The sequence below is a fragment of the Enhydra lutris genome, unplaced genomic scaffold (genome assembly GCF_002288905.1).
Source record: "Enhydra lutris kenyoni isolate GAN:26980312 unplaced genomic scaffold, ASM228890v2 scaffoldscaffold26, whole genome shotgun sequence".
NCBI lineage: Eukaryota > Metazoa > Chordata > Mammalia > Carnivora > Mustelidae > Enhydra > Enhydra lutris.
Window position 1 is genome coordinate 15,913,917 of NW_019154110.1, and position 21,664 is coordinate 15,935,580.

The 21,664-nt window shown below is 48.9% G+C and overlaps 1 protein-coding gene across 1 annotated transcript; it reads left to right on the forward strand.

Annotated features, from left to right (window-relative positions):
• The first annotated feature begins 1,779 nt into the window (after positions 1-1,779).
• Positions 1,780-19,227, forward strand: LOC111151229 (chromosome unknown C17orf67 homolog). Its single transcript, XM_022509031.1, has 3 exons — positions 1,780-1,834; positions 2,976-3,076; positions 19,111-19,227. The coding sequence occupies exons 1-3, from the start codon at positions 1,780-1,782 to the stop codon at positions 19,225-19,227; spliced, it is 273 nt and encodes a 90-aa protein (XP_022364739.1).
• Positions 19,228-21,664: the final 2,437 nt, after the last annotated feature.

Sequence of the window (21,664 nt, forward strand, 5' to 3'; positions counted from 1 at the left end):
CATAAAATAGAATATAAAAAATTTCACCTACTTCTTGCTTAAAAAAATGGGGCTGCTAGAAAAATTTAAATTATGTATGTGGCTTGCATCGTAGCTCACATTTTTTTTTTTTTTTTTTGAACACTGCTGATATGGACAAAAGTTACTGAATTTAAAAAATATTTTTCTACCAGAGCCAGGAGCCTGCTTCCCCCCTCTCTGCCTGCCTCTCTGCCTGCTTGTGATCTCTCTCTCTGTGTCAAATAAATAAATAAAATCTTAAAAAAAAAAAAAATATTTTTCTAGCAAATTTACATTGGATACATTAGAAATTTCTACCTAGGTATAAATTTCCTCCTTCTGGCTCACTGAATGTATTTATTTGATGTAACAAAACAATACAGTCAGTGTTCGATTCTAACCACAAAGAACAAAAGCAATGAAAAATTTGCCAATGCACATTAAAAAACCCCAGGATGTTTAACACGACAAATATCTAGTCCTAAAATAATGTTCCTAAAATTCCTCAGTTATTGAAAACTATATAAAAACAGAAGGGATGGTTAACAGTGACAGAGACATAAAACCAAAGATCTAACTCTGAGCAACTTCGCTGACAAGGCATGATTTTTCTGCCTTGTTTACAATCTGTTCAAACTGTCTTTATACCAACAGAGTGGACAGAGCATTTAGGTTCATATCAGTTACACAACATTAGCATTAATTCGGACAACTACAGAGAGGGCATTGTTTTCCTTTGAGCTGCCCAAGCGAGAACAGAAACAGCAGATCATTTCTCTGAATTGAGGATTCCATACCCATAAATGCCACATGACTTCCAGACATATTTTTAGAATATATTTAATCATTTTTTAGGTAATATTTACAGATGAGTTGAACTTAAAAGGATGTCAGCGTACCGAGATTCTATTGTCTTTACAAAAACAGTCTGAAGTCTGCACTGGGGGCTGCTTACCCCTCTTACTGACAGCATGTTGCGGGAGGCCCTTTAGGGTGGAACGAACGGGAAGAGCAGTGGCCTTTAAAGACTGAAGAGCTTGGCTCGACTTCCGCATCCGTGATGTGTGGACTTGATCATGGTCTTGTATCTCTGAACCTCACGTCCGTCCTTGTAAAATGGAGATGGTGCTCGCTGCCATTTAACCCTCATCTTTAATCACACCCGCAAGATAGGCAGGAAACCGAATTTCAGAAAGGGTAAGGATTTACTGAAGTTTACATTGCTAGAAAGAGGTGAAGCCAGGACATGAACCCTGGTCTTTTTGGCTCCACAGTCAGCTGAAAAAAAAAAATCCCCCCTTTACGATGCCCCTTGCCAATTTCCCTGCCTACCTTTGAAACTCTCAGGAAGGTCAAATCGAATGAACGGGCTTTGGAGAAATGCCACACCGTGGGCATATGGAAGAGCTGATTAACGAAAGAGATGCAAACAGTCGGAGCATACTCTGAAGCTACACACACAGAACACCTACCGTAGGGTGTAGCTATGTCTGTTTAAACGAAGGGAATATCAATGTTGTTTTCTCAGATTCATGCTCTGAACGTCACATCGCAGAGGGGTAATTTCCTTGCTCAGGATGAAAACTGACAGGGATTCAGAGGAAAATAGTTTAGTGGTCATACTAAAAACTCGGAGTCAGATGCATTTAGCATCATACCGTAAGGGGAGTTAGTCATAGCATAAACAAGCTTGGGGCCGGACGTGGCTTCCTTCAAGTAGGCTGGCCCATTGGGGGCGGCATTCATTCTGCAAGGAGCTGAGACAGGAACTAAGGCAGCATGGAGAAGATACTTGCACTCGTCATCTCCCTTACCTTACTGACTTGCTTCGCAGGTGAGCATTCACTCTGAAAATGGCCTATTACTCTGCTGACACGATAAACTGGAATAAGTCTATTTCATAGTAAAATTTTTTTCATGTCAAAGAATATGTAATGTATAATAATTCAATGCTTGCCCCGCCAAGAGCAGGCTCCCAGAATTGCTATCATTAGAGGTAAATTATTTTTTTAGTCTTTAAATGTATTTGAATATTAATTCCTAGAAATGCTGATAAATCTTTGACTATACCATCTTTTATTTTTTTTAAAAGATTTTATTTATTTATTTATTTGAGAGAGAGACCACGAGAGGCGGGGAGTGGGAGAGGCAGAAGCAGACTCCCCACTGAGCAGGGAGCCTGATGTGGGACTTGATCCCAGGACCCTGGGATCATGACCTGAGCCAAAGGCAGACACTTGACCTTCTGAGCCACCCAGGCACCCCAACTATACCATTGTTTAGAGTTCATATGAGATCATCAAGACCTGACAGACTTTTATCGGATGATCTCATTTGGCATTTATATATGATTATAAAAACAATATTAACTTTATTATCATAATATCCTCTTTGAGGGGTCAAGTGTGATTATCAAGTTTAACACAATCTTATTCTCATGAAGAATTGCCCAATAACGGCTTTTAGTTGATTTAGTGTTTTGGGGATTTAAAGAAAAAAAAAAAAATCAAAGCAAACCTAAGGGACAAGAAACACATTGACCATAGAACTGAGGAAAATATGTTTTAAAAAACTTATCCAGGAGCAGTTGGCTGGCTCAGTTGGTAGAGCATGCGACTCTGGTCTAGGAGTCATGAGTTCGAGCTCCACGTAGGGTACAGAGATGACTTAAAAAAGAAAGAAAAGGGGAAAAAATCCGATGTTCATGAAACTCGCTCCTACTTTTAAGAAATGTCCCCCTTGCCGTGGGTGAGTCTGTTCCAGCCGTGCAGCTTCTGCTCTGGGCTTCCCAAGTTAGAAACAATTCAGAATTCTTCCCGGAGCCCTCTGGAACGCGGCATCCTTTGGGACAGGTCCCTGTGAAAGAACTTTTGTGTTTGACCGTAATTGAACTTGCAAATCCTTGGTGTCAGCCTGTGAGCCAGGGCACGCGCGGGTGTGCCGAGATCCCTCAGGCCCCTTCCTGACTTTTTCAGGATCTTCCCCGATTCTGACAGAAAAGCAGGCCAAGCAGCTCCTCAGGTCCCGATGCCAGGACAGGCCCAGCAAACCCGGTTTCCCCGATGAGCCCATGAGGGTGAGTGCTGGCCTCCCGCTGCCTGAAGGGAAGGTGCCGTCATTTCCATGCTCCCCTGCATTCTGAAACTGAGCCGGGTGCTGGTGTCAGCTCAGGGCCAGCTGTCCCGTGGGGGTTCTGCAGAGTCTCAGGTGGAAGGGGTTCTCAGCCTGTCGCCCGCACCTCCGGAGGGGCCAGCCCCACTCGCCTACTCTGCACACAGTGTTTACAATGCACACAGTGGGGCTGACAGCCAGAATCCCAGGATCTCCCATGTCACCCCTGAATGGGATGCTAGGGGCTGTGTGTTGTAGTTAGTGCCAACCGCATCTTCCCCAGCTTCCCCTGGGCATCGAGCAAGCCGGACCCACATCCTTAGCTAGCGGTACTCTGTCTGGACAGGCAGACTCCTTGCCCTGCTGCCTGTAGGGTTTTGCCCTCACCTCGCACCTCTGATTTTGGTCTTTAGCCCCAGGCCTGCCCTCTGGGTTTGTGGTGGCCATCTGCCTCATCTTTCTGAACCAGGACACTGCCCCTGCCTTTACTTTGTGACTTGTGGGTGCTATCAGACCCTGCTGGCCCTGGCCTGGCTTGTCCCCTACCTCCCGCGGCAGGAGTACTGACATTCCTGGTATTTTTACCAGGATTAGTTCATTTAAAAGTCTCTTATTCAGATGTAGTATTAAAGAGAAAAAAAAAGATGCAGCGTTGCAGAGTGGGGAAGAGTGCTGGCCCTTGGTCAGACTGTGTGGGCGTGGCTCCCCATTTTCTATCCTCCTGAATTTGGGCACCTTTCCTTGTGTTCCTGTGCCTCTGTACTCTTGTCTATAAAATGGGGGTAACAATAAATATTACTTACATTCCTACATAATATTATTGTTCTAAATAATAATACAAATAACTGCTTTATGAGGTTAAAATAAAGGAATACCTAGTAAGACACTTAGAATAATACCCAGCATTATTCTAACTGTTACATTATTGTTACTGTTACATTGTTGTAACAGTAATGACTCCTTTGAGTATTAAGTACCAGGGACCAGGCAAGGTGCAGAAGTTACTGGAATTCTGCTCAGAGTTGGTGACGGACACAGAGAAGGCAGTGAATGGCTGTTACACTGAGTGGCTTAGAAATGAATTAGGGACATCAGGCTGTCAGGAGTGGACATGGCCTTTCTTTCTTGAAGTCAGATGTGGCTTGGACCATCTAAGCGCAAGGTAGAAGGGGACTGGGAGGACAGCAGATGCGAGATCAGAAAGGGCTGGAGTACCTTGGAATTCCTCTTATGTTCAGTGGAAGATGATGGGAGTTTTTAAGTGGGGGAGTGCACACTGGAGCTTTAGACAGACAGTCTGAGATGTGATTAGAAGAGAAGAGGTCCAGGATTGAAGTCTGGGGACGCCGATGCTCAGAGGTGAGCAAAAGAGGAGGAACTCGAAGGGGCTGAGAAGGAATGCGGGGAGATACTGGGGAGACCGAGAGAGTGTGGAGAGCAGGATGTCTGGCTTCAGGCTCCCTGGGGGCTCTAACTGGCTCCTTGTGCTTTCGGCTTGATGTCTGGAGGGGCCGTTCCAGAGGTTCTTCCTCAGGGGCCCTAGGAGGCTGGGAGAAGCGAAGAAGCTGCTCCCCTCCAGGTGCTCAGGAGAGAGGATCTCAGGTGACAGAGGCATTTTCTCTGTCACCATCTGCCCCTGGCTCCTCTGAGCTCTGGCATCACGGGGACTGAAGGCATTTAAGCATCGGGCAACAGGTGAGTCCGGAGTGTTGCAGCAGATGGGGCTGGACCATGGCAGATCAGCTCCCTGCCTCTGGTGACCCTCGTGTGTCAGCCTCCATGCCATTCTAGACTTGTGTCCCCAACCATGGCTTGGTGTGGTTCTTCCCTGCCCAGAACTTCTGAGAGCTCCTTCTCTGACCATTTCCCTCCTCCTGGCCTCTAGTCACCACTGCCCTTCACCGGCGACAACCTTCCGCTTGCTTCCAACTCTGTGATTTTACTGAATGTCTGGCTTTTTGGGTTTTGTTCTATTTTTTGTTTTGTTTTGTTTTGTTTTTTTAAGATTATTTATTTATTTATTTGACAGAGAGAGATCACAAGTAGACAGAGAGGCAGGCAGAGAGAGAGAGAGAGAGAGAGAGAGGGAAGCAGGCTCCCTGCTGAGCAGAGAGCCCAATGCGGGACTCAATCCCAGGACCCTGAGATCATGACCTGAGCCGAAGGCAGCGGCTTAACCCACTGAGCCACCCAGGCGCCCTTGTTTTGTTTTTATTAACATAATGTATTACTTGCCCCAGGGGTACAGGTCTGTGAATCATCAGGCTTACACATTTCACAGCACCCACCATAGCACATACCCTCCCCAATGTCCATAACCCAGCCACTCTATTCCTTTCCCCCCACCTCCCAGCAACCCTCAGTTTGTTTTGTGAGATTGTCTCTCTCCCGATCCCAGAGGATGCGGAGAAAGGGGAACCCTCCTACACAGGGCAGCCACTGTGGAGAACAGTATGGAGTTTCCTCAAAAAGTTGAAAATAGAGCTACCCTACGACCGAGCAATTACACTACTGAGTATGTACCCTAAAGGTACAAATGTAGTGATCCGAAGGGACACGTGCACCCGAATGTTTATAGCAGTGATGTCCACAATAGTCAAACTATAGAAAGAACCTAGATGTCCATCAACCGATGAATGGATAAAGAAGATATGGTGTATATATATATATGTACAATGGAATACTATGCAGCCATCAAAAGAAATGAAATCTTGCCATTTGCAATGACGTAGATGGAACTAGAGGGTATTATGCTGAATGAAATAAGTCGATTAGAGAAAGATAATTATCATATTATCTCTCTGATTAAGGAATTTGAGAGGTAGGGCAAGGGTTGTGGGGGGCAGGGAAGGTTTTGTTCTGTTTTTGATCATCTCATTGTAGGCCAATCACCAATGACTTCTTTTACCTGCCTTGAATCTACCTTATCTGGCTTCTGTGTGATCCTGTCTTGCCTCTCAGAACCATTTCCCATCCATCCTGCATCCAGCCCAGCCCTGCATGTCCCTCACTGAGACACAGACCCCAGTGTCCAGAACCCTCTGCCACTCAGCCAAATTTGGAAAAGTGCTCATGTGACCTACCGTTGACATGGGAAATAAAGATGCAATAAGCTATTTGGCGGCTCGCCTCCCTCAGTAGCTCTCATCCAGGGGTGATTTTCTCCCCCATCCCCATGGACACTTGACAGTGTCTGGAGACGTTTTGGTTGTCACAACCATGGGGGTGGGAGGAGGGAGGGTTTGCTATTAGCATCTAATTGAATAAGGCCAGGAATGCTGCTGGACGTTCTCCAATGCACAGGGCAGCTCCCATAACAAAGAATGATCTTGCTTAAAATGTCCACAGTGCTAAGGGTGAGGAACCCCGGCTGCGAGTGCTGAACAACCTCTTTCTCTTTTATTCTGCACGTCTCTTACACTATTGTTCACTATTATATTGTACTCTATTTTGTTTATTATATTATATTACCTGCACGCAGAACTGGCTGAATCAATAAGCAATTTCTGGTATCACGTTTTTCTAGAAACGTGTTTCTTTTTTCTTTCTTTCTTTTTTTTTTTTTTAAAGATTTTATTTATTTATTTGACAGAGACAGAGAGAGAAGGAATACAAGAAGGGGGAGTGGGAGAGGGAGAGGGAGAGGGAGAGGGAGAGGGAGAAGCAGGCTTCCTGCTGAGCAGGGAGCCCGATGCAGGGCTCGATCCCAGGACCCCGGGATCATGACCTGAGCCAAAGGCAGACACTTAACGACTGAGCCACCCAGGCGCCCCTCTAGGAATGTGTTTCTTAACCTTGGCTGTGTGCTGGAACCAGCTGGGGAAGTTAAAAATCTGAGGCCCGTGTCCCGCTCCCAAGCGGGGGGTGGCCTGGGGTGTGGCTTGGGGCGCTGGGTGGGTGTCACAGCTGCCCAGGTGGTATCACCATGCAGCCGAAGCTGAGAACTCCCCAGGGCCAGGCCTTCTGGGACAGACCTGCCAGCTGTTGTACCCGCTCCCGTAGTCCAGTCGGGACCACGAACACTAAGAGCATGAAACGTTTAGGAAACAGTTCAAGGTTGAACTGAGTGGTATGGAGAGTAAATGCCCCAGTTTGCATTCAGCTCAGACAGCGAGAATGAGAGGGTCACGTGGTGCATGCCCAGAGCGCTCCTTGCTGACCCAGATGTACACTTCATTATGCTTTCCATTGACTGGGCCTTACCAGGTGCCGGGTACTGGGACGGAAAATGAACCAGATTTTCTTCCTTTGTTCCAGGGGCCTGTGTCTGTTGTGTGGGTACACACAGAGTCAGAGTGTTCTCTGATGAGGTTGCAGGGAGAGGATCCCTAGCTCTAACTGGAAGGAGGGAGGAGGCTGGGAAGGCTTCCCAGAGGAGGTGTTCACCCAGTTGAGGCTTGAAGGATGAGGAGTTTTCAGGCTGTGCAAAGGCATGGAGGCGAGGTGGAAAGAATAGTCCCCCTGGGGTGATTTCAGTCCGTATCTTGCCACTACGTAGTCATGGACTTTGGGCTTTGGGCTTTGGGCTCAGGATGAGTCAATTTCCTTTCTCTGGAGCTCTCACGTGCAGAGAATTTGCTGAGAATCTGGCTAAGAGGTCTGTTCCTGGTCTTGTATTTTTGGGTTCTGGATAGAGCTTTGGGGGACGACCCAGGTTTCCCAGTAGCCAGGCTGCAGCTCGAGGAGAAGCCTTGGGCAGCAGGACATGGCCCCAGGCGAGGAGCCTGGGTTGGGGGGTATTTGCTTAGAGGCCCCTGCAGGGTTTCTTTAAACAGAGGCTCCTCCCCTCATGCCAGCCCTGTTGCCCCTGTGTCCCGCATCCTAGACTTATATTTTGACCTCTCCCCCCATGTCGGGTTGGGTGTCGTTGTTGGCTCTTCCTTCTTACGGATTCGCTGAGAGCAAAATAAATACCAATCACCTGTCATGGAAAAGGAGCCATGTACTCAATCCCGCTGAGCGGCTGACATCACGGTGATCCTGGTCCTACGTCACTGAGCACTGGACAGTGACTCCACATTTGTTCATGAGGAGGCCACAGGGTGGGACCTCTGGCCGTAGGGGAGGTCTCAGGGTGGTGGATGGAACAGCCATACAGCCTACAGCCTGGGGACAGGCGGGCTAAGTCCCTTTGATTTGTGGGCAACCGTACTTCCTTGCTCTCGACCTTTTGCCCAGATCACCCGCTAGCCTCCTCGTTTCTCTGTGCAAACCATCTGCTAGGGAAGAGGGTAGAGTGGGTGCCCCGTCCTGGGTATTCAGTGCACGCATATCGTGTGCATTGTGTATGTGAAGGTGTGTGTGTCTGTGAGGGTATGAGTGTGTGTTGTATATGGGAGGGTGTGTGTATACATGAGGGTAGTGTGTATGTGAGGGTGTGTGTGTCTGCAAGGGTGTGTATGAGTGTGTGTATATGTGAGGGTGTGTCCGTGTGTGAATGTGTGTATGTGTGAGGGCGTGTATATGTGAGTGTGTGTTGTATATGTGAAGCTGTGTGTGTGTGAGGGCAGGAGTACATGAGAGGGTGTGTGTGTGAGAGAGCATGTGTGTAGGGTTTGTATATGACTGTTTGTGTCTGTGTGTGTGTGAGGGTATGTGTGTGTGTGTGTGAGGGCATGAGTATATATGAGGGTGTGTGTGTGAGGGAGAGAGTATGTGTAAGGTTTGTGTATGACCGCGTGTGTCTGTGTGAGAATGTGTGCATGTATGTTTTGGAAAAGACCTTGCAGAATAATTTTTCAGAAGGTCTGGATTCCAGTTCTCTCTCCTCCATTTTTGACTTTGAGTTGAGTCCCTGGAATATATGAAAGGACAGGCGATGGCAATGGAAGGTCCTGGGGGGCCAGGCTGGAAGGCCGCGGCTATCACAGCAGAGGTGACTTCCGTTCTGCACTCAGTAGGAGCCACCGGGGATTTTAAGTGGGGGAGTGACAAGACTGGAGCCAGGTGACAGGAGCCATGCAGAGAGGTCTGGGACACAACTCTTCAACACTGCCCTTTAACTATCTCTACACATGGGTGAGGGGAAGTGACATTTTTGGACAGGTTACTGCTATTCTTTGCCATGGGACCCAGCAGACTGACAGGTGGATGGGGACAAATGAACAGAGGGAGTGATTTCTGGGGAATGTGTGTGCCTTTGGGAGCTGAGCCTTGAAACTCACGCTTACTCCGGAGCTAAAATCACAGAGAGATGCCTGATGGGGTTATTTTATCATGCTTGTCCCCTCTGAGGGGCTTGCAAAAGCAAGCAGATTCAGAGAGAAGAGAGGCCAGTGATCGGGGTAAGTGAATGGAGCTTTGGGGAGGTTTTAAGAATTCCAAAAGCAAACAAGTACGAAGATTTGCAGTAGCCCTCTCTACCTCAGTATTTACTAAGCAATGTTAACGATCTCCCACTCGTGGCTCAAGTATTGGCAGAGGTTGCCTTTCGCGGACATACGGGCTTTTCAGAGGCAGGTTCAGACCAGCTGTGCCTTTGTATCCCAGGGGCTGGACTGTTTCGACTGTGCAAATCCTGCCGATTCACCGCAAATTCTGTTCTTTTCTGACCCTGTGGCGGGAAGGACACCTGCTCTTGGGAAGGTGTGGTTCTGCATTGTGGGGAGGGCTGGTTTCCGCCCCGGAGGAGTGTAATCATCGTGCTGGGATCCTTGACAGAAGAAGGTAGAACCTGGTGGGGATGGGGACAGACACCAAGAGGAGATGTGGCTCTGGGGAAGAAAACAGGAGGGATGTTGACTATATGGAGGCAGCCGGGCAGGAAGTGCTGGGGGATGTGAAGAGAGGTTGAACAGAGAGAGAAGCAGATGGGAAGGTGGGGGCTCAGGAGAAAAGTCCTCCCTGAGAAATAGCCAATAGCGGACACTTGTTCTGACAGTAGTGCCTGGCGTTAAATTTGCCGCTATTCTGTGCCCTGTGCTGTCCTTACCCTCTGCAACCTCCAGACCTTGGGAGAAGTCTGCTAACATGGCAACATTATGCTAGTGGTTCTTTCTGGGGAATAGCAGGTGGTGGGAGATGTGCTGTGTGGTGGACAAAAGAGGATGGTATCATCTCTCTAATCTGGAAGCCACTGTCGTGGTGAGAAAGGCCACGAGACTGATTTGGGAGAAACGTGGCCCCCAAATCTTCAGGGATTTGGAGGGAATGGGTTCTAGACCTCACAGGAATTTGATGGGCTCTCCTGGAAGGCTGGAATTTGAAGGGGGGCCAGGCCATCTGGGTTAGGTGTCAGCTGAATCACTTTGGGGGTCAACATTAGGACCCCAAGGACAGTTCACAAAGACATCGTGTTAGAAGAGCTTTGGTATCATGAAGCCTCAAAATCCTCAGGGACGGAAAAAAACAAACCCACCTGGGGAGAAACTGATGCATGGAAAGAAAGGTCGGGTTTATATGTAGAGGGAAGAAAGTGGAAAAAATGTTCCGAGATTTCCCTGAATATTTCCTCAGTCGTGATTGTGCATGTATGTTGATTTTCAAGGCTTGGGTCTAAACTCAAAATGTGATCCCAGCCCTGGCTGGTGGGCTTCTTGGAACCTCAGACTCCTCCTCGCACCTCCTGCAGACCAGTCTGCTCCTCCGCCGGGCCCCAGAGGCCCCGGGCACGCTTCGGTCTGAGAGACTAAGCGCCGTCCTGCAGAGCTCCCTGGGAGGGGGACTCTTAGCCTCTGTTCTCAGCATCCTACGGCCCAGGGCCAGCCCACATTTATTTTGTATGACATAACCCATCTTTCCCCCTTCCTTCTGGGCACTCTCCTCATCTGGATTCCAGTCTTCCGGGACACCTTGCCTGACTTCTCTTCCTGCTTGGCGGTTTCTGTTCCTCCATCCATTTTGCTTGGTCCTTAGTCCTTTAAATGTCAGAGAGTCCCAGAACCTGCCTTCCCACCTTGTCCAGTCCCGTGACTACGGTGATGGCTGCACGCTGTCTCTCCCAGGAGCTCCAGACTCATTTAGGTGACAGTCTGCTTGCTTGGCGACCTTTCCCAGACAGCTGAGACCCAATAGCCCTAAGTTGGGTCTGACACCAGCTCCTGCTCGTGCCTTCCACAACGGGGTAAATAGTGCCAACCCTTCCTAGTTTTGTGTGCCCCCAGTCTCGACTCTGACCACTCCTTGCCCTCCACCGCCACTACAGGGGTCCCTAGAGGAGACTGAGGAATTCTTTCTTGTCCGCTTCCATGCCTTCTCTCTGGATCCCTCCGTGTCCGTTCTCAATACCGCAGCGAGAGTCAGATGTTAAAAATGTGAACCGGATCTTGTCCCTCCCTGGCTCAAAAACCTCCCAGTGGTTCCCTGCCTTATGCCCAATAAAATCCGTAGTCCTACTGCGGCGAGCCAGACGCTGGAGGCCTGCCGGCGCCCTCCCTGCTCCCACCCCAGCCTCCCCTTCGCACATAGGCCTCCTCCTTGCGCCCTCACCGTTCCAGCCTTGCCTATCCCTTCACGGCTGACATAAGGCTGTGTGGTAAGCGGGGTTGGGTTTGTTCTGCAACTTGCTTTTTTTTTTTTTTCCCATTCAACCATATATCTTGTTCTGGCTCATTTTTACCTGAAACATAGTCTAAATGCATCATGCTGTGGCCAGAATGTTTGTGTCCCCACCCCCACCCCACCGTCCCATTCATATATCAACCTCCTAACCCCCTGTCAGGGTCCAGTGAGCTCCCTAGCCCTCTCTGCCAAGTGGAGCGACAGCAAGAAGTCCGTGACCCAAAAAGGGGCTTGGGGACTCTCACCTGGCCACACTGGGCCCCTATCCTTGGACTTGCACCTCCAAACGGTGAGAAAAGAATTGCTGTTGTAGTAAGCGACCCAGTCTGTGGTGTTTTGTTAGGGCAGCCCAAATGGATGAAGGCGCATTTCAATTCAACTTACTTAGCCCTTCCTAGAACAATGGTCATTTTTTTGGTATTTCCAGTGTGTGATGAAGATCCTTGTACACACGTGTTTGGCCAAGTTCAATGATAACAAATGGGATTGCTGAGACAGAGGGTTTGTGCACTTTTAACTGAATTAAATCAGGCCACATTGCCTGATCAACTGTATCAACCCCCCTGACCTTGAGCACGTGTAAGAATCCTGGGGTCCCTACACTCTTGCCAGGACTTTCAAAATGGAAAGAAATGAAGTTTTAAGTGATAATGTCACCTACCGACGCTTCTCTCCGTATGCGTGTATGGAAACAGGTTGCCCAATGATAGTGACAGTATTCTCTCGGTGATAAGATTTGAGGCAAATTTTTTATTTTCATCTTTATGTCCTTTTTGCGATTCCTCAGTGTATTCATTTCCCGTGGCTGCAACTACAAAGTGCCCCAGATGGGGCAGCTTCTGACAGCAGACACTGATTCCCCCTCTCATTAGTTCTCCAGATTTAGGGACTAGAAGTTCAAAATAAAATCTTGGCAGGTTTGGTTCCTTCTGGGGGGCTCCGAGGGAGAATCTGTTCTGGTTTTCTCTCCCAGCTTCTGATAGTTGCTTTAGTCTTTGGTGTTTTTTGGCGGATCTCTGTGTCCATCATCCCATGGCCTCATGTGCTCTGTGTCCCAACATCCAAATCGCACTCATTTCATGAGGACACCTGGATGTAGGCCCACCTTCGTCCAGTGTGACCTCATCTTAGAGTGGTTACATCTGCAAAGACCCTAATTCCAAAGAAGGTCACATGGGCAGGTTCCCGATGAACGTAAATTTTGGGGGGAATCCATTCAATACACTCATATGTACACTCATATGTATACATCTCCCAAACACAACACAGGAGAGTGATAAAAGGCGGCCGCGGGTGGCTGGGTCTGAAGCCCAGACTTGCAGGCGTCTGCGTGGACACCTTGGAGCCATTCATTGGTGTTAGAAACCGATGAGGAGAAGCAGGTGTCTGCAATAATGCTGTTTGAATTTGAAGCTCTCTGATCGCACCTGCCTTCTCCTCTTGTCCACCTGGTTAACTCTTACTCATAGAGATTCACTGTAAATGATGCCTTTTTCAGGAAGCCTCCCTGATGCTCCAAGGCTCCCCACTATGAATTAGAGCATTGCTCAGGCATAACACAAGATAGCTACTTCTTCCTTCCTTCCTCCCTCCCTCCCTTCCTTCCTTCCCTTCCTTCTTTTGATTTTTATTTATTTGTTTGACAGAGAGAGAGAGAGAGAGAGAGAGAGAGAGAGCACGAGCAGGGGAAAGTGCAGAGGGGGAAGCAGAAACAGGCTCCCCTCCGAGCAGGGAGCCTGATGCAGGCAGGACTCGATCCCAGGACCTCAGGATCACAACCTGAGCTGAAGGCAGATGCTTAACTGACCGATCCACCAAGGTGCCCCAAGATAGAGATTTCTGACTTTTTTTTTCTTTAAATGTGTCTCTCCTACTAGGCTGTTCTAAACTGCTAGAACAGATGGACTTTTTGTTGGTCTTCTGGGTCCCTAGCACCAAGCACAGTATTTGACATTTATTAGATGCTCATAATACTTATTTCCATCCCCCCCCCTTTTTTGCTACTCTGCAGGGAAGAAATTTTGTAGGACATTATTCTACCCTATAACTGGGAGGTTATTTCAAGAAATCTTTTATATGGCCTCACTTAAATTCATTAAATTTTTCCTAATCATCCCAGAATTTAGGGAAGAAATTATCTGCCAATAGCTGGGATGGGCCATGGAAATTCTTTAGAAAAATGACATTGGAGCTAAAATTATGTCTTTTGTGAGTGTGTTCGTAAGTACTCATGTGCCCTGGGAATATGCTTTCCACTCTACTCTGGCCTGTGTTCCTTTAAGGAATGTTCTCGTTGGACAAGTATAAATCATATTAGCTTTATTGTATGTAGTTTTTCTAAAATATGCTTTCATGTTTAGTCCCTTGACAAATATATGTAGTAACTTTACTACCCTTTTGTTCCCCATGATCTCAAAGGCCAGTTTGGAGTGACTGTGATATAAATTGCACACATCACTGATCTGCCTTTTTTTAGGGCTAAGCCCTCTGGGGTCCCCGTGTAGCAAAAGTCCCATCCACCTTTCTGCCTTGAGGATTACCTTGTTTGCACTAATGAGCAAAATGATTCATCCTCATGTTGGTGGACTTCTAATTTCACGCAAATGTCAGAGGAAGGATTTGCCTCCTTGGAAAAAGTTGCTGCCTTGATAGATTAACTGTCTGCTCTATAATTCTCAGCTTAGATAGGGTCGAGCAAGTGTTTCACTTCATTATCATACCACTGCCATCGTAAAGGATCACTTCCAACTTCCTCTCTAATTACTGAGAGATTATTTACTTAATTCCTTACAGCTGGGATGGGACATGGAATGCAGATATTGGTTTTTGTTTTGCTTTAATTTTTTTTCCCCTTAAAAGAAAGGAATCTCAAAAAAAAATTAAAACTTATTTTCCATCTATCCCTTCTTTCTCGATCCAGGAACATTTGAGTTTATCGTTAATGCTGGGTCATTTCTAACACAGCCAATGCAATTGTTGAATTTGTGGTTTTCAGCAGATTTGCAGTTGGGCTTTTCATCTTTGACTAATGATTGCTTCTAAGCCTTTGTGGCATATCCATTTTCCTAACATTTTAAATAAATAGGGAAATGTCATGGAAACCAGTGCTCGTTTCTTTTTCTCTCTACGTGTGTGTCTGCTCTGGTTGTTTTTCTTCAACGCTCATTTCTGCTGCTGTTCAGGAGTGTGAAATACATATTATTCTTCAATGCTTTTAATGTACATTTGGCGTGGGTCATTACAATGAGAAAATGACACAGATGTCAAGGAAACTTCCAAGGGGGATTTAGAAGGATTACAGAAAAAGAACGGTCATGTCATCTATTTATTCACTCGTTTGTATATTTCTCCAGTGATTTTTATTGAGGTCCTACTCTGTGCCAGCGCTAAGCCCTATACTAGGCATACTTTGGTCACTGCCATTGAAAAACCAGTTTGGAGGTTTGTCTGAGTGGGACAGGGATGAAATGAGTGAGGATGCAAATGAGCATATAATTATAAGAGGCATGCAAATGCAGGGTGCCTGGGTGACTGTGTGTTAAATGTCTCCCTTCGGCTCAGATCATGATCTCAGGGTCTGGGGATTGAGCCCCTCGGTGAGCTCCTTGCTCAGCGGGAGCATGCGTTTCCCTCTCCCTCTGCCCCTCCTTGTGCTCTTTCTCTCACATGCATGCTCTCTCTTTCTCTCAAATGAATACATAAAAAAAAAATTTTTTTTTTAAGAGGCATGCAAATCCTGTATACCAGTGGCGACATTTGTTAATATCCCCACTGATCTCATCAGAAAAGTCTGTCAGGCTCATGGGAATAAATACAAGTTTTCCAAAATTCTAATTTCCCTTTTAAAGCTTGAAGCTTATTGTTCAGTAACTAGTACAATCTGTTGTTTTCCTTGAAGTGACAGGCTCACTTCATTCGTTTTTTAAAAGATGCCTGTCACACATAGCTAGTACAGTCCCTGACACCAACAATCACTCAAGGACTCTTTTTAGAGAAAAGCACTGGACCTGGTCACGCGGCAGAGGTGCTGCCTGAAGGCTTCCCATGGGGTCACTTTCTTCTGTTTCACAGGGGTGTTCTTCAGCGAAAAGGGCATTTTTTTGAATATTCCCTATTTACTTATGCATTTTCACTATGAGTGCGCGATGGTGAGACGTATATACAAGGGCAGGGGCCCTTGGGTGGCTCAGTCGGTTAAGTGTCTGCCTTTGGCTCAGGTTCTGATCCCAAGGTCCTGGGATTGAGCCCCGCATCAGGCTCCCTGCTTAGTGGGGAGCTGCTTCTCCCTTTCCTTCTGCCGCTCCCCCTGCTTGTGCTCTCTCACTCTCTGTCAAATGGATAAATAAAATCTTAAAAAAAAAAAAAGATACAAGGACAGTGATAGTGGTTGTCACTGCCTTGACTCTGGTTAAGATTTGCCCTTGTGGAGCCCCTAGGGAAGCACAGAACCCACTTTGAGGATGCTGCTTTTGTCTCTCATTCCACAAGCATTTACTCTCAGTTTCCCATGGACGGGTTCCTGGGAGGGAGGCTCCATCTATCACCTTAACATCTATCAGATCTTTCTTATCTAGTAATAACCCCAGGGAATCAAGCAGAGCTTAAGGAAGAGCCAGGATTCAGGTCAACTAGCGAGATAAAGGATCCCAGGCTAATAGCCCCTGGGCGTGAAGGGGAAAGGCAGGCTCCCAGAACAGGAGAGGACAGCCCCCTAGGAGCTGTGGTCCTCAGGAGTGGATGCCACCAGCAGACCCTCTGGGTCTCCTCTGGTGGCCTCCCTCTCCCCTGCTGGTGCGCCTACGGCACACCCATCTGGAACCCCCGGGTCAGGGGAGTGTGGGCTGCACTTTGAAGCCAGCTTCTCATCGCACAGGGCCACGTGAAGGAGGACAGGAACGGATTTAGATGAGTGGAAGGAGACTCCAGGTGTGGCACGGAACTTGTATCATTTCATTTAATCCTGATAACCCCGTGGAATAAGTGCCCGCGCCATCCCCATCTTGCAGATGGACATAAGGAAACCGGAGAGGGGAAACTCTATGGGCAGGGTCTGGATTTGAACAGACCCCGACCTGGGCTCATACCTGGACCTCTAAGCCTCTCTACCACGTACCGTCTGGCACACAGGCGGGCAAGAAGATGGCCACGTGGGCTTCCTTCCATGAACTGCTTGCCCGGACCAGTAGAATAAGAAAGGCTATGTGCTGGAAAGACTTGGTTCTTTTTTTTACAAGACCCCACACTGCTTTCTTGTCCCCCCAGTTCTTCTTTTTCTGCCCAAAGACTCCCCATACGGGCCAGGACAGGGTAGGATTCAGCCCAAAAATCACAAATGGGTCCTGAGAGCTGGTGGGGAGTCTTCGTCCCACAGCGGGGTCCTGCAGGAGCCTCTCACCTTCGCTTCCTCCTCGGTTGCCCCAGAGACTCCCCTGCGTGGGACAAGGAGTGCTTTTGACAAGTCAGATGAAAACAACAACGATAAACAAAACAGATTCAAACTGCATGGGTCCTGAGGGAAAGGAAAAAAAAAAAATCAGGAAAACTGGACACTTTGGAATTCATTCCTTTGCACTATCACTAAAAAAGCTTTTTTTTTTTTTTTTTCTCATGCTATGTTTAATACAGGGTGCAGACTTCCTAGAGGGTTTCATAGAAACTTAAACACTTAAAGTCCTCAACTGGATTCCTCTCTTAAAGCTTTATCAATGCCATAGGAGGGAGTTCAGGATTTAGGATTTTTATGATATTAAACACACCATAACCATTTACTCCTGTATCGATATTACTGACTAAAATTTCTCTCTCCCAAAGCGAGATGCCACGTCTCTGATTATTGCCCTGCTGTGTTGGGTTACCCGAATGCATTTATACAAGATCTGTTTTCCACTTTGCGATGGTTCACATCCCATAATTACCACACCCAGATTGCATTCAGGGCAGTGTCCACAGCATAGCTTCAAGTTAAAAATCATTCCCATCTTCAGGTACTCTCTTTTGGGGAGAAAATTCCTCCTGGGTCCTGTGATGTTATCCAGAGCCGCAGGCCAGCCCTGAGGGCAGAGTGAGTTGTTACCCTCTCCTCCTTCCAGGGGGGCAGGGCTGGTGAAGGCCCGAGGGCAGCTGTGACCCCTTTGGGTAGCATTTTGCACAGGTCACTGTCCTGGGGGAGCGGAGATGTTGGGGGCAGGTGTGGTGTTGGGGTGGACAGATGGGGGCGCTACAGGAAGGGGGAGGGTTGAAGAGGCTGTCACCGCCTGGTTGGGAAGCTGGGAGGACCCGCCCTACAGATGTGGCATGGATGGAGGGGTGTGCATCCGGGACTCTCAGGAGTTGACTCACAGTCCCGCTGCTTGGTGTCAGGTTGAGGCTGAGGGTGAGGGAGGTGATGACAGTCTGTGTGCTGGCTTGCTTCCCCCAGTAGACGGTTTTGGAGGCGGGAGGCACCCCGCAGCGAGCTGCTTTCCATTGTGAACACGTCCCTCGGTAGGACGGGCCCCGTTTCATGGGAAGGGCATCCTACAGAATGTGGCTTTTTGTGACCGGCTTCTTGCCCATAGGGGAATGTTTTCTTCAAGGTTCATCCATGTTGCAGCACGTGTCTGTGCTTTCTTCCTTTTTACAGCCGAAGGAGTAATAGTCCGTCGTATGCATCTACCACATCGGATCTATCCATGCATCAGCTGGTGATGTTCAGGTTGTTTCTACTTTTGGGCTGCGGAGAGTGATGCTGCCCCGAACGTCGGTGCCCATGGTCTGTGTGGGCTCACGTCTGCATTTCTCTGGGGCGTGCACCTGGGAGCAAAACTGCCAGGTCACACCCGGCCCTCCATGCTTGACATGTCGAGGAACTGCTAGGTTGTATTTGGTCCCCATCTCCCTAGTAACATTTTGTTGGCTTTAAAGTCTATTTGGTAATAATAGAGCAACTTCAGCTTTCTTCCCTTTTTTTTTTTTAAGATTTTATTTATTTATTTGACAGAGAGAGAGAGAGAGCACGAGCAAGGGCAGCGTCAGGAGGAGGGAGAGGGAGAAGCCGACTCCTTGCTCAACTGAGCAGGAGCCCCACCCAGACCCACTGAATCAGAAACTCTTGGGGTGGGGCGGGGAGGGGGGGGAGAACCGGGCCCAGCCTTCTGTGTTTTGAAAAACCCTCCAGGTGATTCTGAGGCCTGATCACAGTTGAGGACCCCCGCTTGGGGTATAATGAGGAGCGGGATTTCTGGATTTCAGGCAAACGATCGTTTTTCCAAAGTGGTGGTTGCACATTCATGCCAGGAACTGTGTGTGTGAGTTCCCGTAGATACACACCCTTAAGCACTTTGGGTTGTCTGATTTCTTTCTTTTGTGTCTGACTGCTTTTCCCTGCGGAGAGGTGTGGGCGTGGCGGGTTCCCCTCCGGTCCTGCCTGCCAGCCTCCCTCCCCTGTCTCAGAAGCACGGCCCTGTCGCTCTGCAGCGGCTCAGCTGTCACTGTCTCCGCTGTGTGGGTTTGTCTGGACAGGAATACATGCACCATCTGCTTCGCCTGGAGCATCGTGCCGAGGAGCAGTTCCTGGAGCACTGGCTGAACCCTCATTGCAAGCCCCACTGCGACAGGAACGTGGTCCACCCCGTGTGAGGGGCTCCAGCCCAGCCTCCGGTATGTCCCTTCGCCCACGGGCCTTCCGGGTTAGGGGTGGCCATGGACAGCACATGCATGGGCTCAGAGGCTTTGGAGGTGATGGCTTAGGGGAGCTGGCTAACCAGCTGGCTGAGGGCTAGGGAGGGAGTGGCAGGAGTGAGGCAGGGGAGAGAGGTGGCAGCCAGGTCGAGGGGGTTGCTGGGGACAGACACGGAGCCTGACCCCTTCTGACTCACCAAGAGATCCCACAGAGGGGAGGGATGGGAGCCTGTTTGCTGTCCAGAAGAGGTCACTCTGGAATACAAAGCTGGAGAAGCTGGCTTGTGGAGACTTGGGTTTTGACAGGTGGGGTCAGCAGCTGCGGCCTTGACCAGTGACATCCATCATAACCATTGCCAGTGTCACCAGGACCAGCAGCTTCTTTCCATCCTTCCCCTAGCTTCCGACCCAGGGGTCTGCCCGGCCCACCCATTCCTTCCCCCTCTTGCTCTGACTTTGCTCTTTCAGGCCACCAGAGCTGGCCTGTCAGCGTTCCCAGTGTGCCTGCGCACCCTGCCTGCTCCCACGCCAGGCGGCTTGCCTCTTCCCGCGCTGGCTCCTCCTTCCCAGATCCTCTTAGATAAAGGAACAGATCCCTTCAGAGGGTAAGCCTAGTGGACACCAGGCCTCCTCTGTCATTTTTATGGATGAAGCAGGACAGGATACAATTGGGTCGTTTATCATCCGTGATTAAGAGACATCTTACATCTGCGTTGCTGTTGATTCTGTGCTACTGTGAGTCAGCAGAGGAGCACTCCCTCTAGGGTGATGCTCTTGAGAACTTCCAGAGGGCTCGCTCTCCCACGAAGTCTCCTGTTTGATCCTCTTAACACCCCAGTGCCATTTGAGGGCATGTGTTTAACCCCATGTGATGGAGGAGCTAAGTTAGTGTGATTTAGTACTAACTCATGCCAGGCACTGGCTGGGATGTCAGTCTTCTGCCAACGCTGAATCCCACACTCCTCCTGTAGACGGCGCTGCCTGGTCCTCTATGTGTGGGGAGGGGTGGAACAGAAGTTCCGTCTTTCAGGGGTGTGGGTTGGGCTAACATCTCTCCGTGAAGGGAGGACTTGGTGCTATTGTGTGGGCCCCGGCCAGAGGGGTTGGTTTCTGGGTTGAGTGAGTCCCACCCACAGTGGCACCCTCCATGGGCAGACCGACAGACAGAGGCCTCTGCCTCTGGGTGGGATGGGCCCTGCGGGTGAGCCCCGGGTGGGGACCACTGGCTTCTGCAAAACACAGATTCCCGGGGCACCTGGGTGGCTCAGTGGTTAAAGCCTCTGCCTTCGGCTCAGGTCACGATCTCAGGGTCCTGGGATCGAGTCCCGCATCGGGCTCTCTGCTCAGCAGGGAGCCTGCCTCCTCCTGTCTCTCTCTGCCTACTTGTGATCTGTCAAATAAATTAAAACAAAACAAAACAAAACAACAAAAAAAAAACCCACAGATTCCCACTGAGGCCTCAGGGCAGGCAGCTCGCACTTACACAGAAACGGGGAAGCCGCGGCAGAGGGGGGCGCACCAACTTGGAATGTGGATTCAGAGAGCATTCAGATCATGAAAAACCGTCATGGCGGGAAAATGCCCATTTCTCTCTGTTGCCTCATCGACAAAATGAGGGTAGTAAAGGCTCTTCCCTCATAGGGTTGTTCCGAGCATGAAAAAAGTCTGTGTCTGGAACACAGAGCTGCCTGGTACATCCGGGGAGGGGCTTAGCTTAGCGGCTTCTTCCCTCCCCTCCTCCCCTCCCCTTTTTATCAACTTGATCATCCCATGATCATTCTTTCCTTGTTCTTTTCCAGCAAGCCGTCTGAGAAGCCACGACCCGGCTACCATCAAAACGGGAGGAGGCGCCCTCTTGCACGTGTGTTTCAGCTATGGGGACGGATGTGTTCATCTTCGGGAGCTGCAGGCGTGGCAAAGGCTGCCTTGGGGATTAACGGCAAATATATATATAATAGATGCTTCGTTTTACTAACCTGCGTCACTCATTAAAGCCAATAGCTTAAAGTATAACCCCTCTCCCCGCATGGCCTTCCTACAGGTTTGATGGGGGCAGGGCAGGAGGGGAAGCTCAGCCCCGGAGAATGCAAGGGCACCGACTGGCAGGCTGCCCGCCCTCAGGGCTCTGGGGAGTCTTGCAGGCCTGCCCTGGGGGCTGCGGAGGCGTCTGGTCATCTATTCCCCTCCCCACCTTGTCTGCTCTAATAAATGGTGGTGTTCAATCTGCTTTCTGTGACGTCTCCTTTCTTTCCCCTCCAAGAAAATCTGAGATTTCCCTCCCTGTTTCCTTTGTGAATCCAGCATCAGAAAGCTGTAGATGGAGGAAATGAAAACTCCTAGCAGTTTTTCACAAGGGCCATCTTTATTGGCAAAGAGGCCTGCCCTGGACATAGAG

What these genes read in the sequence shown, in the direction of transcription:
- LOC111151229 (XM_022509031.1), top strand. Translation starts at nt 1,780, where the DNA reads ATGGAGAAGATACTTGCACTCGTCATCTCCCTTACCTTACTGACTTGC. An exon ending in CTTACTGACTTGCTTCGCAG is followed by an intron (nt 1,835 to 2,975) that starts GTGAGCATTCAC and finishes TGACTTTTTCAG; the next exon opens with GATCTTCCCCGATTCTGACA. An exon ending in TCCCCGATGAGCCCATGAGG is followed by an intron (nt 3,077 to 19,110) that starts GTGAGTGCTGGC and finishes TTGTCTGGACAG; the next exon opens with GAATACATGCACCATCTGCT.